The following is a 12,444-nucleotide window of genomic DNA, read 5'->3' as shown; positions in this document are numbered from 1 at the left end:
CAGGGTGGCAACCATACTTTATTCCAGACATCAGCTGCTCAGCAGCAAATAGGCTCCACACACTACATAACGAAATCAGGAAAGCCGAGTCCTGCTCCTCCCTCCATTCCTTTGGCCAATCCTGGGGACACCCAGGTCTTTGCCTGCCTCTGGATTCCTAGTGGGCTAGGCAGGTGGAGAGAGTCAGGAGGCACCATGTAAGGGGCTCAGAGACAGAGCAGCCTCTGATCTATGGAAGAGGGCAACACCTTGATGGAACAAGAAGGGCAGGGTGGGTCACACAGGGGGAACACCTCTGATTCGGCGGATGATATTGGCCAACCACCTGACAAGCCTACTCCGTTTGGGCTCCTCTAGGTGGAAGGTACGGGTAAGAAGGTTGTAAAAGGAGCCGTAACAGACAGCCACAACGGTGCAGGTGAGGCAGATGACGTTGTAGGGCATGCTAAAGTCTGGCGTAGGCAGGTTCACCAGCAATGGCTCAGTGTAGAGTCTCACAAAATAACTGGAGCTGTCAGAGACAGGAAACCTAGCAGGGAGGGAAACAAAGAGGTGGGTGAGAACTTAGAACTCCAGACCTCAGCCCTTTCTTCAGCTTCACACCAATAAGAGCACATGCTGTGAAGCTTTGAGATTTGTAAAATGCTCTGCCCACAACAATCCCTACTTACCAACCACACAGGTACCACAGTGCTCTTATTATAGACTCACAGCAAGGGAAGGACAAAGCAGACATGAATCCAGGTTTCCTGATCTTGCAGGCCAGGGTTCTCAACACTATCCTACCTGCCCAATGCCACCCAAGCCCATCAGCCTGGTAAACCGACTTTGGTCAAAGAGAAACAATTGGGGAAAACGTAACCTTAATGAGCCCCAACTGTTTTTACTATTGTGCTGACCACGCCAATCAACAACCTCCTGGCTTCCAAGGAATCATAAACCAAAAAGCACTTGTAAACAATACCCTGGAGTCTCTGCTACCATTGCTCTTAGGGACACACTGCAAACATAACATGGGAAGGTGCCATGGCACAGCACAGAGCTCTGGTCTGAGTCTCCAGGCCTAGGGTGGACTATCAGCTTTGTCCAGTAGTAGCTACATGACCCTGACCTGGCTGTTTCCCTTTTCGAGGACTCAGTTTCTTCAGCCATAAAAAAAAAGAGCCTAGATTAGATGGCCTTTCAGATTCCACCAAGCTCCCTTTCAGCTTGGACATTCAGTGTAATTCCATTCAGTACACTTTTCTTAACAAGCACCTCCCAAAGGCAGTGGGTTGGATACTAGAGGCTCTGTGTTCTGAAAGTACCTTCCACTCTCTTAACATTATATGTTCCATGCACTAAGTTATACTCTGAGTCTTTGATGATAACAAAATAACTGAGAGAGCTATAGCAATGAATGAATTACAATGCACTGTTGGGTATACATCCTAACTGATCCAATGAGATTAGACTAGATGATGTCTAAGGTCCTTTCAAGCTGATTCTATGATCCTATGCCCCTTATACAACTCTATCAGGGGAACAGCCCAAGTATAATCTTTCCCATTTTAGAGATGAGTTAGGGGAGGCTCAGGCCTTGTAGGCTATGAAGTTGCACACTTGCTTGGGTTGTGACCAGCCCCTGGTGAGACAGTAGAGTCAGCACCTGAGCCAGGGCTTCTGACTCCAAATCCACAAGGTCCTGTTCAAGTCCAATCAGGATTTGGGCAGCTCTGTTGTGGTTGGGCTTCAGGATCCTACCCAAGCCCCTTCCCAACAGCACCCCAAACTCTGACACTGCTCTTTATTTCATCTGACCACACAGTTGAATTATAGGAGGTTACTCCAAGGTGTATGTCTCCAAAGGATGCTGGATAAAGGGCAAAAGGGTCCTTTAGCCCACCCCCAGTCTCCACAACAGATATCTCAAATATAGGCCTGGGTTATGTGGATACCACATTCTCTGAAAGCAGAAGAGCAGTAAGGGAGGGGCTCAGGAGTGTGGCCACACCCAGGGGATAAGATGCTGACTCACATTGTGCTGAAGAGTGGGCTTTCTTCCCAGTTTGCTGCTTTGGCTCCTACCAGGTTAGGCACCAGGGCACTCAGGACAGATGGGCTGCACACAAACAAAACAAAATGTATTTCTGACTTATTACTACCTTTTGGGGCAAGCTTCAGAGAGGCTGGGGCTGGGGAAAGGACAGAGAAAAAGGACAAGGACAGAAAATAGAAGGCTTCCCAACCTACCTGACATAGAAACCATGATTTGGGTCAGGTGTATACTCAGTCCACTTGAGCAAAGCGCGTTCGAACTGGATGGAGACCTTGGTCACAGAATTGGCTGGCAGCTGAATAAGCATCTCCAAGAGATGGGGGCGCAGCCGGTCTTGTGCGGGCTGATAATGAATGTAACCTGGAAGAGAGAGAGTCATCAACTTCCCTCACCTTGTCCTGGGGGCTCACACCAACTCTTGTCCTTAGTGGGTAGGGCTGGGGACTGAGGCAGTCTGGGCAGACAGAACAATCTTTTCAGACATTAAAAAGGTCTCAGACAGTCTGAGTTAAAACTTTCCAAGAGTGGAAAGGGCTGCTTCCTGAAATAGTGAATTCTCCACACCTAGAAGTGTTCCAGCAAAAGCTGGATCCTTCTTAAGGACACCACAGATGGACTGTCACATGAAGCCCCTCAAAGTTTTGACGTTCCAAGAGAGGGCTGCTAAAAAGAAAGGGCTGTCAGGCAAGGAGGGTGGGCAGGGTCCTTACTTGGTTTGTTTTCCTTGCCCTTGGTGGTGATGGCCAGTGTATGAACATAGAGCCGTAAGTACCAAGGCACAGTCTCCAGCAGCAGAACAGGAAAAGCTCGGTATGGGTGTGTGTTGTGCAGCACAGTGCTCAGCTCTCCCTTCTGCAGCCCGTAGCCACTCACGTACCGCTGGGCATGCAGAAATGGAACTAACTGAGACTCTATGGAAAGGACAGGGAACCAAAGGAGTCAGAGTGAACAGGTCATCAAATGATGCCTAAGCCAAAAAGGTGGAAAGGATCGCTTCTTTCTAACTCAACATTCCTCACAAAGGATGATGCAGTACAAAGAATTCAGAACTCAGGATCATGAGACCTGGTTTCTAGTCCCTTGCACTAACTTGCTCTATGACCTTAGGCAAATTGTTTCCCAGCTCTGCTGCAGTTTCTTCATCTGTAAAATGAGGGATTTGGAGTGGATGGTCTGAGGCCTCTTCCAGCTATTAAATTTTATCACAATACCCCAATCTATCCCAGGGCCCTAAAGCCTAAGACTACATTAGAAAAGTCTTGGAATCAATGCCATGAGGTTTTGGAGTGAGGTTCTCAGTGCCTTGGCCCCATCCCCGGCTAACTAGCTATGTAACTTTGGGTGGTTATTTACTCTCTGGGGACCTAGAAATGGGGAGAATAACCTATACCCTGTCTACCCACAAGAAAGTCTTGGTTCTGGAGAGAAACTGAGATAAAAGACATAAAAAGAAAACAGATATGTATATATATTTATGAATATTAAGATAACAGATAAAAATTAAATTAAATTACATGAACAAAAAGGAAACACTGCAGTATAAGGGAAAGAACACTGACTGGACATATAGTCAGAACATGGGTTGAAATGTCAGCTCTGACCCTTAGTCACTTAATCTCTTGAGCTTCAGCAGCACTATTAACTTGTTGTGCTTTAAATCTTAAAGTGCTATATAAATATGACGTATTATCCTTCCTACCAACTTAAGAGATCTTTATGTCTTTCCCAGATTCCCCATAAAAGGAGCCCCCAAGCTTCTCACCAATATCTTGGATCTGCTTCCACTTGAGCTGCAGGTTGAGGCTTCGGGAGCCACTGAATGTGGCAGGGTTAAGCAGGTCATAGACAGCATAGGTCTTCCGGTCTCCCAGGACAACTGCCTGGTATGTGGATGTTGGGGGTGGGCTCACCTCAAGAGTCTCATTCTCCTAGGGACGTAAGAATAAAGGTATGTAGACCAACATTACTTCCAGCCCACAGGAAGGAAGAATATAGATATGGAATGTGCTGCATACCCAATGTGTGTCAGTTTCTTTCTCTGTAAAATAGGGAGAAAAACACTTCCTATTTCAAAGGATTGTTACGAGGAAAACATTCTATCAGCCTTAAAGTATTACGGAAATAGGAACTTGAGCTATTATTACCTGGCCATTTCTGGAGATATCGACATAGACATAACTCTGTGAGGCCAAAGGACAGGCCTCAGTGATGGTCCGAGAAAACATCCGGAAGAGAGACCAGTCTGCAGAGACAAGCAGAGAGCAGAGTTAAGGGAAGTACTCGGATGGGTCCATACTTAAGGGGATAGAGTGGAAGTTAAGAGTTATTACCTTTCTTCCCTTGGCCTGTGGTATAGGCATCGAACACAACTGTAAGGGTCTGCCTCAGCTCCCAGGAGACACTGACACAGTGGGCATCCTAAAAATCACAGAGTATTAGGGCTTGAAGGAACCTAGGGGTAGGGGCAGATGTAAGACTGGTAGCAGTGAGTAGCATTTCCCACCCCTACCCAATCTGTCTCTAGGCTTCTGCTGAATTATAAAATCATAGCTTTAGAACCGGAAGGATTCTAATCCAACCCCTTTATTTTATAGATAAGAAAACTGAGGGCCAGAGATGTTAAGTGGTCAAAGTATCTGAGGCAGGATTTGAATCTAGGTCTTCCTTACTGCAACTCTAGCATTTTAACCTCTCTACCATTCTGGCTCAGGTCTGGTTAGTCAGGGCTATTCTTTTAAGAGGAGAGAACAGTACCCAAAATGCCTCACGTTAGTGGTCCATCGAAGGGCTCACTCTCATCATCAGTGACTTACCCGGCACACAGGACGGATATGCACTGCCTGGGAGTGATAGCTGGTATGGAACAAGCGTTCGGCCTTCAGAAGCACAGAAAGGCCTGCCTGGGGAGCAAAAGAGGAGAGAAGGTTTAACACCCACATAGGGAACTTCTTCAGCTGCTACCTGGTAATGTGAGAGGTGTCTTTCCAGACATGTTCACTGCCATCCCAGACTGAGGCGGTGCTTCCCTAGTTTCCCAAGTTCCTTGGTAATGGTAAGAGTTGGAGAGTGAAAGTGAATAGTTCCAAATGGCTCATTTCACCTTGGAACTACAAGGCAAGAGCTTCTTCCAAGGAGTGAGGTTCTCAGTGCATACCACCTCTCGGGGAAGGACAGCATAACGCAGGAAGTGATGGTTGGTACCTACAAGAGGAAAGATCAGAGCTCAGGGTCAGGCTGGTCTCTGTCACTTATCCCAAAACTATTCTAGCCAAACTCTAGACAATAGAGGCTAGCGCTGTTGTTACCCCACACAACCCACCCCACGCCAGGTTCCCCAAGCACTGCTTCTGCTTTTTTTCATCCTCTCAAATATTAACTGCCTACTATGTGCAGAACATTATACTCAGCACTAGGGGAAACACAAAGTTTTCTATAAGACATGGTCCCTTCCTTCAAGGAGATTACAGTTCTGTAGAGGGATGAGTCATTTACACAAATAACTAATACATAATATTATAAAATAAATTTACTTGAGAACTACAAAATAAAGAACTATGTGAGGTCTTACTGTTTAGGATTTGCATTAGGGCCCATGTCACTAAGTCTCAGGAGGAAGGCAAGGGTGAACTAACTCTTCTCTTCCTCCTAGAGTCCTGCCAGGTCTCATTATTAGGAATGAGAAGGCCATCCTGGCTTCTGGAGGGCGGAATATAATCTCTTTCCACCATCCTCTGGGATTCAGACTCCAACAGTAGGACCAGAGGCCTTTGTTATTCACTCTTCTCATGCAATCTGGCTTCCAGGGCTCTGAACTGCCATTCTGGCCCTTCCATGGGGTTGATAATAACAACTGATATTTGATATATATAGTAAAGCACTTTACTGACATTATCTTATCTAACTGTCACAATAATCCTGAGAGTTAGTAGTACAGATATTAATCCTCTTTTTACAGATGAGGAAACTAAAGGCAAAACGACTCAACCCACATTTACACAATAAGCATGAGACAGAGTTTGAACCCAGGTCTCCAAGGGCCCAAATCTAGCACTATTTCCAATCAACCCCCAAGGGAGTCCTGACTTTGTCACTTAACTACCAAAGTGATAACTGGCCAGTTATTTTCTCTCTCTAGGTCACAGTTTCAATACAAGGGAGTTGAACAAGATGCTCTTTCAGGTTCCTTCCAACTCCAAAATTTTAGGAACCTACAGGGAAAGGTGGTAGGATGTGGACTGAGTAACAGAACCGCAAGATTCAGAGCTGAAAAAGATCTCCAAAATTATTATCTAGTGCAGGGATTCTTAACCTTTTTGGTGTCATGGACCCTTTGGCCATTCAGGGGAAATCTACAGACTTCTTAGGATAATATTTTAAAATACGCAAAACAAAATGCAAAGGATTATAACAAAAACCAATTATTTTGAAATATAGTTATCAAAATATGGTGAGTTTTTTTTAAAAAAACCAGATCCTGGACCCCAGGTTAAGAACTCTTGACCTAGTTATAAAATCACAGATTTGGAGTTGGAAAGGGCTTTATAAGGTCATCTAGTATGACACTCTCATCTTGAAGATGAGGAAACTGTGATATAGAGAGCATTAGTGACTCATCGAAGGACACAGGGATTGCAAATAATAGGGTTAGATTTGAAGCCAATCCTCTGACTCCAAATCTGGTACCCACTCTACAGCATCACATCCAGGGGGTCTGGGACTATCTCACCATTGGCCAGCCCCAAGGGTTTGAAGGAAGCAGTAGGAGTGACAGTATTGGTGGAATCAATGAAGTTGAGAGAGGCGCAGAAGATCCCTGAGAGGATGTTACTGAGTTCCTTCCAGGATTTATCAACACTAGACAGAAAAGAAGAGGAAAATATCCTAATTCAGTCTTGGAACTGCTTCTGTGTGTAAGACACACAGATCTGATGCCCAGAGTGAAATTAGGGAAAAGTGTAGCAAAAAAAACCCCAACATCCAAAACAAAAAACCTAGCCACCAAGGCAAAAAAACAGAAAATACTCCACCACCCATCTCTCTATTCTGGCCACTTTCCCCATAACTTTCACTCTTTATCAAAAAGAACCCTCCCCTACAATTAAGCCAATCTTTCTGTCCTCTTAAACATTGGGGTCTCATGGTCATTGTCATTATTATTACCAAGAACAACAATTCAAATTTAAATGGCCTCTTTTAGCTTATAAAGTACTTTCTTCACAATAACTCTGTGAGATAACGGCTACAAGTGTGATATCTTCATTTTGTAGAGGAGGAAGCTGAGACTGCTGGAGTCTAAGTGATTTAGGATCCCGGGATCTAGAATTGGAAGGGATCTTAGAGAGCCTCCAGTTCATCCCTCGCATTTTACAAATGAGGTAACTATAACAGAGAAGGGAGATAATCAAATTAAGGATGTTAAAGCAAAAGACAGAAAAGCATAGAAAGAAAGAAAATTGGAGAGAGAAAAAAATGAAAGCTAGAAAAAGGTAGTCAGAGAGCAAGATTTAATAGGTTTTGAGATTAGAAACAGAGGTTAAGGGTTTCTATTCATCTATTTTGAGTTTTAGGGTTTTTCCGTCCTTTAGCTACCACCCTAGGAAAAGTTCACTGTTCACAGCTCTTCACCTCTCTCTATCCCATAATCTTAGAGCAGTGATGTCCGACTCAAATAGGAAGGGACTTACAAAACCACAAATTAGTGTTATCTCTCTTATATTGTATTTTTGTTTATTTATTATTCTGTTTATCCTAATTACATTTTAATCTGGTTCCAGGGCACTAACAAGCTTTGAAGACTGCCTAGGTCCAGTTTGGCACCTCTGTCTTAAAGGATAAGTACAATCATTCTCTAGAGTATGACAATGAAGATCAACTATCCCCTACACAGTAATATTCCTGACAACTGACAACATGCTACTCCAGATCCTTCCCAGAGGTATCCCAAGTCTCCACAAAACACTGATCTTATTTATCCTAGTCAATGAAAATCAAGATTGGTTCACTTTTATTCTCTCACAATGTTCTAATCAGGAACATTGCTGTGTAGAGGATAGTTAATCTGAGGTCACCAGAGTCTGAGGGTCTTCCTACAACACACAACACACTGCCCACCTGCAGCTGGGCTGTAGCCTGACTTATCTCTGCTGGCCCCCACAGGCACCAGGCACAATTCCTCTCAAAGCAGGGTGAAGGTATCTTCGAGAATCCTGCAGATTGTGCTTCAGATCTAACAACAGGCAGAGGCAGGTACTTACTCTGCAACTGAATTTTGGAACCAGACCCAAAGCTCAGCCCCAGCAGGCGCCTGCAGGAAGGGCTGGCCCCAGAAACGGGTCCTCCAGAATCCCTGTGTGAGTGACAAATGCAGCTCCTGCACAGAGTACTTGGAGATCAGCTGCCCCAAAGCCTTGGGGAAAAGCCTGTAATGAGAAACTGAGAGGGAAAGAGACAAGCTGGCTCAGCCCCCTCCCCTTTGTTCCCAAGTCACCCCTCAAAAAGAGGGCATGGGCCCCAAAGAGAGGGATGACTTTGAGGAGAAGACACAGATCCCGTGCACACGCCCTTCCTCCTCACCCTCCCCCCCCCCCCAGCAGTGACTGGCGATCTGGGACCACTTCCCACCCTCACACTCTCAAACAAAAACTGCCCCACAGTGCACCCCTAGAAGAACCCTCCCTCTCCAGTTGTACCCCCATATCTCGCCTGGTCTTCCCCCTGATCCTGACATGACACTTCCTCCATCACCATCAATATGAGGTGTTTCCTACGCCAAGCATCCCCCCTTGCTCTCGCACCCAACCTTGTACATCTCCAAGGGCAGAGGTCCCCACGGCCCCAAGAACCACCCTGAAGGCCCCGCCCCCAGAGCCCGGAGGCCCCGCCCCCAAGTCATTCCCAACCCGCTCCAGCGCTGCAAAGCCCCGCCCCCAGATGCGAAGTCCCGCCCCCTCTTCGTAATCCCGAAGCCAGGCCGTCCCAACCATTGACTGGCTCCGTCTTCCTCACCTCCTTCAAGCTGCAACTCCGAATCCCAACGCGTGCGGAACTGAAAAGTAGCCGACACGTCTCCGGAGGGGAGCGGAGTGAGGACCAGCTCCTCCCTCAGGCTATCCCGCTCTGGCTCTGCCCTGCTGCGGCCGCCCGACCCCAAGAGCAGCGCCAGCAGCAGGGGCAGCGCGAGCCGCGCCGCCATGGCCATGGCCGCGGCCGCCTCCGCCGTGGCCCCCCCGCAGAACCCGCCCCCTAGGGCCCGTGTCCAATAGCGAGAATGAATGGTGGCGACTTCCGGGAGAGGCGCCGGGCACCCGGATTGGGTTACCGGGGCGACCTCTGGCAGGGGGTGGGGCGCGCTTCGTTTCGCGAAGGCTGCCGGGAGAATGAAAAGCGGCCGAGAACGGACTCACTCCTTCGGGCTCCGGTCTCCTCGTTCGAGCCTTCGGCCTCGGAACTCCATGTTTTCTCTCGGTCTCCGTTTGCCTTCCTATAAAATGAGGCCCAGCCTTTCTTATTTTTAGTATGAATACTTCCTTTTAAGTAGAATTTCCCCCACCCCCAACTAGGAGTGTTAATATCCCTGTCGTCTGAATCCACGCTTGTCAGCGACTACCTTGAGAAAGCCCTAGGGGGCGCCTCCTCCCCGCCCCCCCCACGCCCCTGAGCGCAGCGCGGCGCCCCGCCGTCATCCCCCGCCGAGGGCGGTTAGTTATGGCCCAGCGTAGCTCGGGCCCCGCGACTGTTACTGGTAACGAGGGAGCAAGGAATGGGGAAGAGAAGAGTAGTGTGTGTGGTGTGTGGTGTGTGTGTGTGTGTGTGTGTGTGTGTGTGTGTGTGTGTGTGTGTGTGTGTGTGTGTGTGTGTGTGTGTGTGTTAGACTCAGGCCTTCCTCACTCCAAGATTCAATCCACCGCACCCTCTCACTGTTTCATATATATGAATCATTTGCACAGAGATGGTTGCAAACTCCATGCAAAGAAAAGCTCTCTCCAAAGTCAATAATGATCTCTTTTTGAAATCATTTTATTTTTCTGTAATGTACTTGTGGTGCATGTGCAGACCTCACCGGCTTGCTAAGATGTCTTTGAACAGAGGACACTAGGGAGCAGTTTCTGGAAGCACTGTCATGACATATGAGTAGCCGTTTTCTGTTGGCTGTGTACCTGGAATTGTCATCATCTTCAGATTCCAGCTCCAACTATCTCTTGGCTACATTTGAATCTGGGGGGAGGGGGGGGGAAGATAGCTTCTTCACTCAGCATCCAGAGAGACCATATTGTACTAATGAAAGCCTTAGGGCCCCCTCCCCTCTCTCAGGCCATGTGACCTTCCCAAAATGGGACTTTCTTGGCCTTTTCATTCATTCTTTTCTGTTCTAGGTTTAAGGAATGGAGCTTACAATTTGGGGAGTTTCAAATTCCAGGAGAGCAAGCCACAGGAAATCCAGGCAAGCTTTGCAGCCAGTACAGCATCAGTGCTCCAACAAGCAAGAGGCTACCTTCGGGACTCTATTCAGCCCAGCAAAAGTACTCATCCGGCAGGGATGCCACCTCTGGATATGAACTTGGTGGGATCGATGCTATGTAGGGACTGAGCTCAGTTTTGAGCCTGATTTCCATTTCTTTCTTTTTCCCACCCTCTCCACTGAAATGAGAATGGAGATTATGACTCATGATGTTGAGGGAAATGTTTTTACATATCTTCTTGTTCTGTCTTTGGAGTAAATATCCCTTTGTACAAGTTATCTTTTGCCAAGTGATAAAGTGCCAGCCACTGTCCTCCTAATAAATGGGGGAAATAGCTGTTGGAAACTTGAACCAATAGCAGGAGAAAGAGATACCCCTCAGGGTGTCCTGGAATCCTGAGAAGATATTATAACCTGACCCTGAGTGGAGCCAGCATATGCTTGTTACCTTTGTTATTCTGAACTTGACAGACATTAACAGAAATGAACATTTTTATATGAGAATATAACATGGTACATGTACAGAAGTTCTCTGCATGATTTTGGTTCACTGTATGAAAGCTTTGGAGCAGTTACATGAAGTAACCAATTGCTGAAGGGACTTGATGTTTCAATATTATTTGATAAACCCTTAGTGGTCCTTTGGTTGTTACTCACCCCCCACCAACTTGGGGAAGGTGGGGCATGGTTCTTCATCTATTGGAAGAATTCAGGTTCCATCTGGTGTTTTCTGGTCTGTAGCTCTCCAGAGGGTAAAATATGATTTCAGTGAGGGGCCCTCCTATGACTTGGTATTAGGGTAATCCCACCTACATGGCAACTGATGACAACTGAGCAAGCTTGCCCCCAGCAACCTGGCCACCATTGCCTCTGATGTTTATTTCTCCTGATTTTGAACACCCTAGGATAAATGATATGAATTTGTCCTGGTGACCTTGAAAATTTGACAATTTTACCGTTCTGTAAGTTGGCAGCAGCATTGCCCTCCCCACCACCACCTCCCAGTGATGGTATCTGATGACAGGACTAAGCTTCTGCGTTGGGAAAGGCTGCGACCCACAGGTCCAAGCTGAAGTGAATGAAAATACAGCTGGGTCATGATTAATGCATATATGGTATTAGGTCTCATTTAATGCCAACCAAAATTCAGTTAATATGGCAAGTGTGAGCTAGTTATTTTACACTTTCCTGTCACTGGGTATGGATGTAAGGTGCTGATGTATACCATGTTACTAACAGTTGTCGTAATTTTTAAAAATACCTTAACAAAAAGGATAAAACGAAGAACGTTTAAGATGGAAACATTGCCAACACGAAAAGGAAGAGCTTGTTATTACACTAGAACAGAATTTTGATGTAATTGAACAACATGAACGTGGTCATAGTAACTTTAAAATAGGACAAGAAGTCTGGATGCCTGAATCTCTAGTACAAAATATTATAAATCACACAGGAAAATAAAAGAAAAAGGCAAATCTGTATCAGCTTTTTGTGGTTGCGGAAGAGAAGTGTTACAACAGTAGAAATGGAGTATCTTTTAGCCATAGGTATTGAAGGTTGCAATCAAAAACACATTCCTCTTAGCAGAGCGGCCACTGGGGCAAAAACTTCCAATTTATTTAAGGCAGTAAAAGAAACTAGAAATAAAGTGAATAGTGAAGAAACTGCAACCATTGGTTGGTTTGTCTGCTTTAAAAATTGAGTTCATTTGCATACCATTAAAATTATAGTAGAAGTGGCCAGTGAAGATTAAAATGTGAAAGCTAAATATTATAATTTAAAGAATTTCAAAATATTTTAAAGAAAATAGTCTAAGGCAGATAAACTGAACAACAGATTTTTAATGTGGATAAAATGCACTTACCCTGGAAAAGGATGCTTTCCAGAACTTATATTTCTAACAAAGAAAAAACTACCTGCATTTGAAGTACCTGTGGATCGCCTAATG

General features: G+C 45.9%; 1 protein-coding gene and 1 long non-coding RNA gene across 2 annotated transcripts; one reads left to right on the top strand and one right to left on the bottom strand.

The window, feature by feature from the left end:
• Window positions 1–9,416, bottom strand: PIGT (phosphatidylinositol glycan anchor biosynthesis class T). The gene is made up of 12 exons (XM_072633726.1): window positions 9,044–9,416; window positions 8,293–8,470; window positions 6,765–6,892; window positions 5,139–5,239; window positions 4,852–4,938; window positions 4,369–4,456; window positions 4,183–4,280; window positions 3,801–3,966; window positions 2,749–2,949; window positions 2,233–2,398; window positions 2,018–2,101; window positions 1–529 (listed from the first exon to the last, which is right to left on the bottom strand). Exons 1-12 carry the CDS (start codon window positions 9,234–9,236, stop codon window positions 277–279), a joined length of 1,743 nt encoding a protein of 580 aa, XP_072489827.1. The 5' UTR covers window positions 9,237–9,416; the 3' UTR covers window positions 1–276.
• A 217-nt stretch (window positions 9,417–9,633) lies between these two features.
• Window positions 9,634–11,977, top strand: LOC140520078 (uncharacterized). The gene is made up of 2 exons (XR_011972390.1): window positions 9,634–9,779; window positions 10,411–11,977. It is a non-coding gene; the product is annotated as an uncharacterized lncRNA (long non-coding RNA).
• The last annotated feature ends 467 nt before the right edge of the window (window positions 11,978–12,444 follow it).

The sequence above is a fragment of the Notamacropus eugenii genome, chromosome 1, assembly GCF_028372415.1.
Source record: "Notamacropus eugenii isolate mMacEug1 chromosome 1, mMacEug1.pri_v2, whole genome shotgun sequence".
Taxonomy (NCBI): Eukaryota; Metazoa; Chordata; class Mammalia; order Diprotodontia; family Macropodidae; genus Notamacropus; species Notamacropus eugenii.
The sequence above is the reverse complement of the archived record's forward strand: the minus strand, read 5'-3'. Positions and strand labels throughout refer to the sequence as shown.

Bases quoted from the DNA above. Each gene is read 5' to 3' on its own strand.
- PIGT (XM_072633726.1), bottom strand. From the start codon at position 9,236: ATGGCCATGGCGGCGCGGCTCGCGCTGCCCCTGCTGCTGGCGCTGCTC. The intron at 5,240-6,764 runs GTGAGATAGTCC...TTCCTCTTGTAG, and splicing joins ACCCTTGGGGCTGGCCAATG to GTACCAACCATCACTTCCTG. The intron at 4,281-4,368 runs GTAATAACTCTT...TTGTCTCTGCAG, and splicing joins CACAGGCCAAGGGAAGAAAG to ACTGGTCTCTCTTCCGGATG.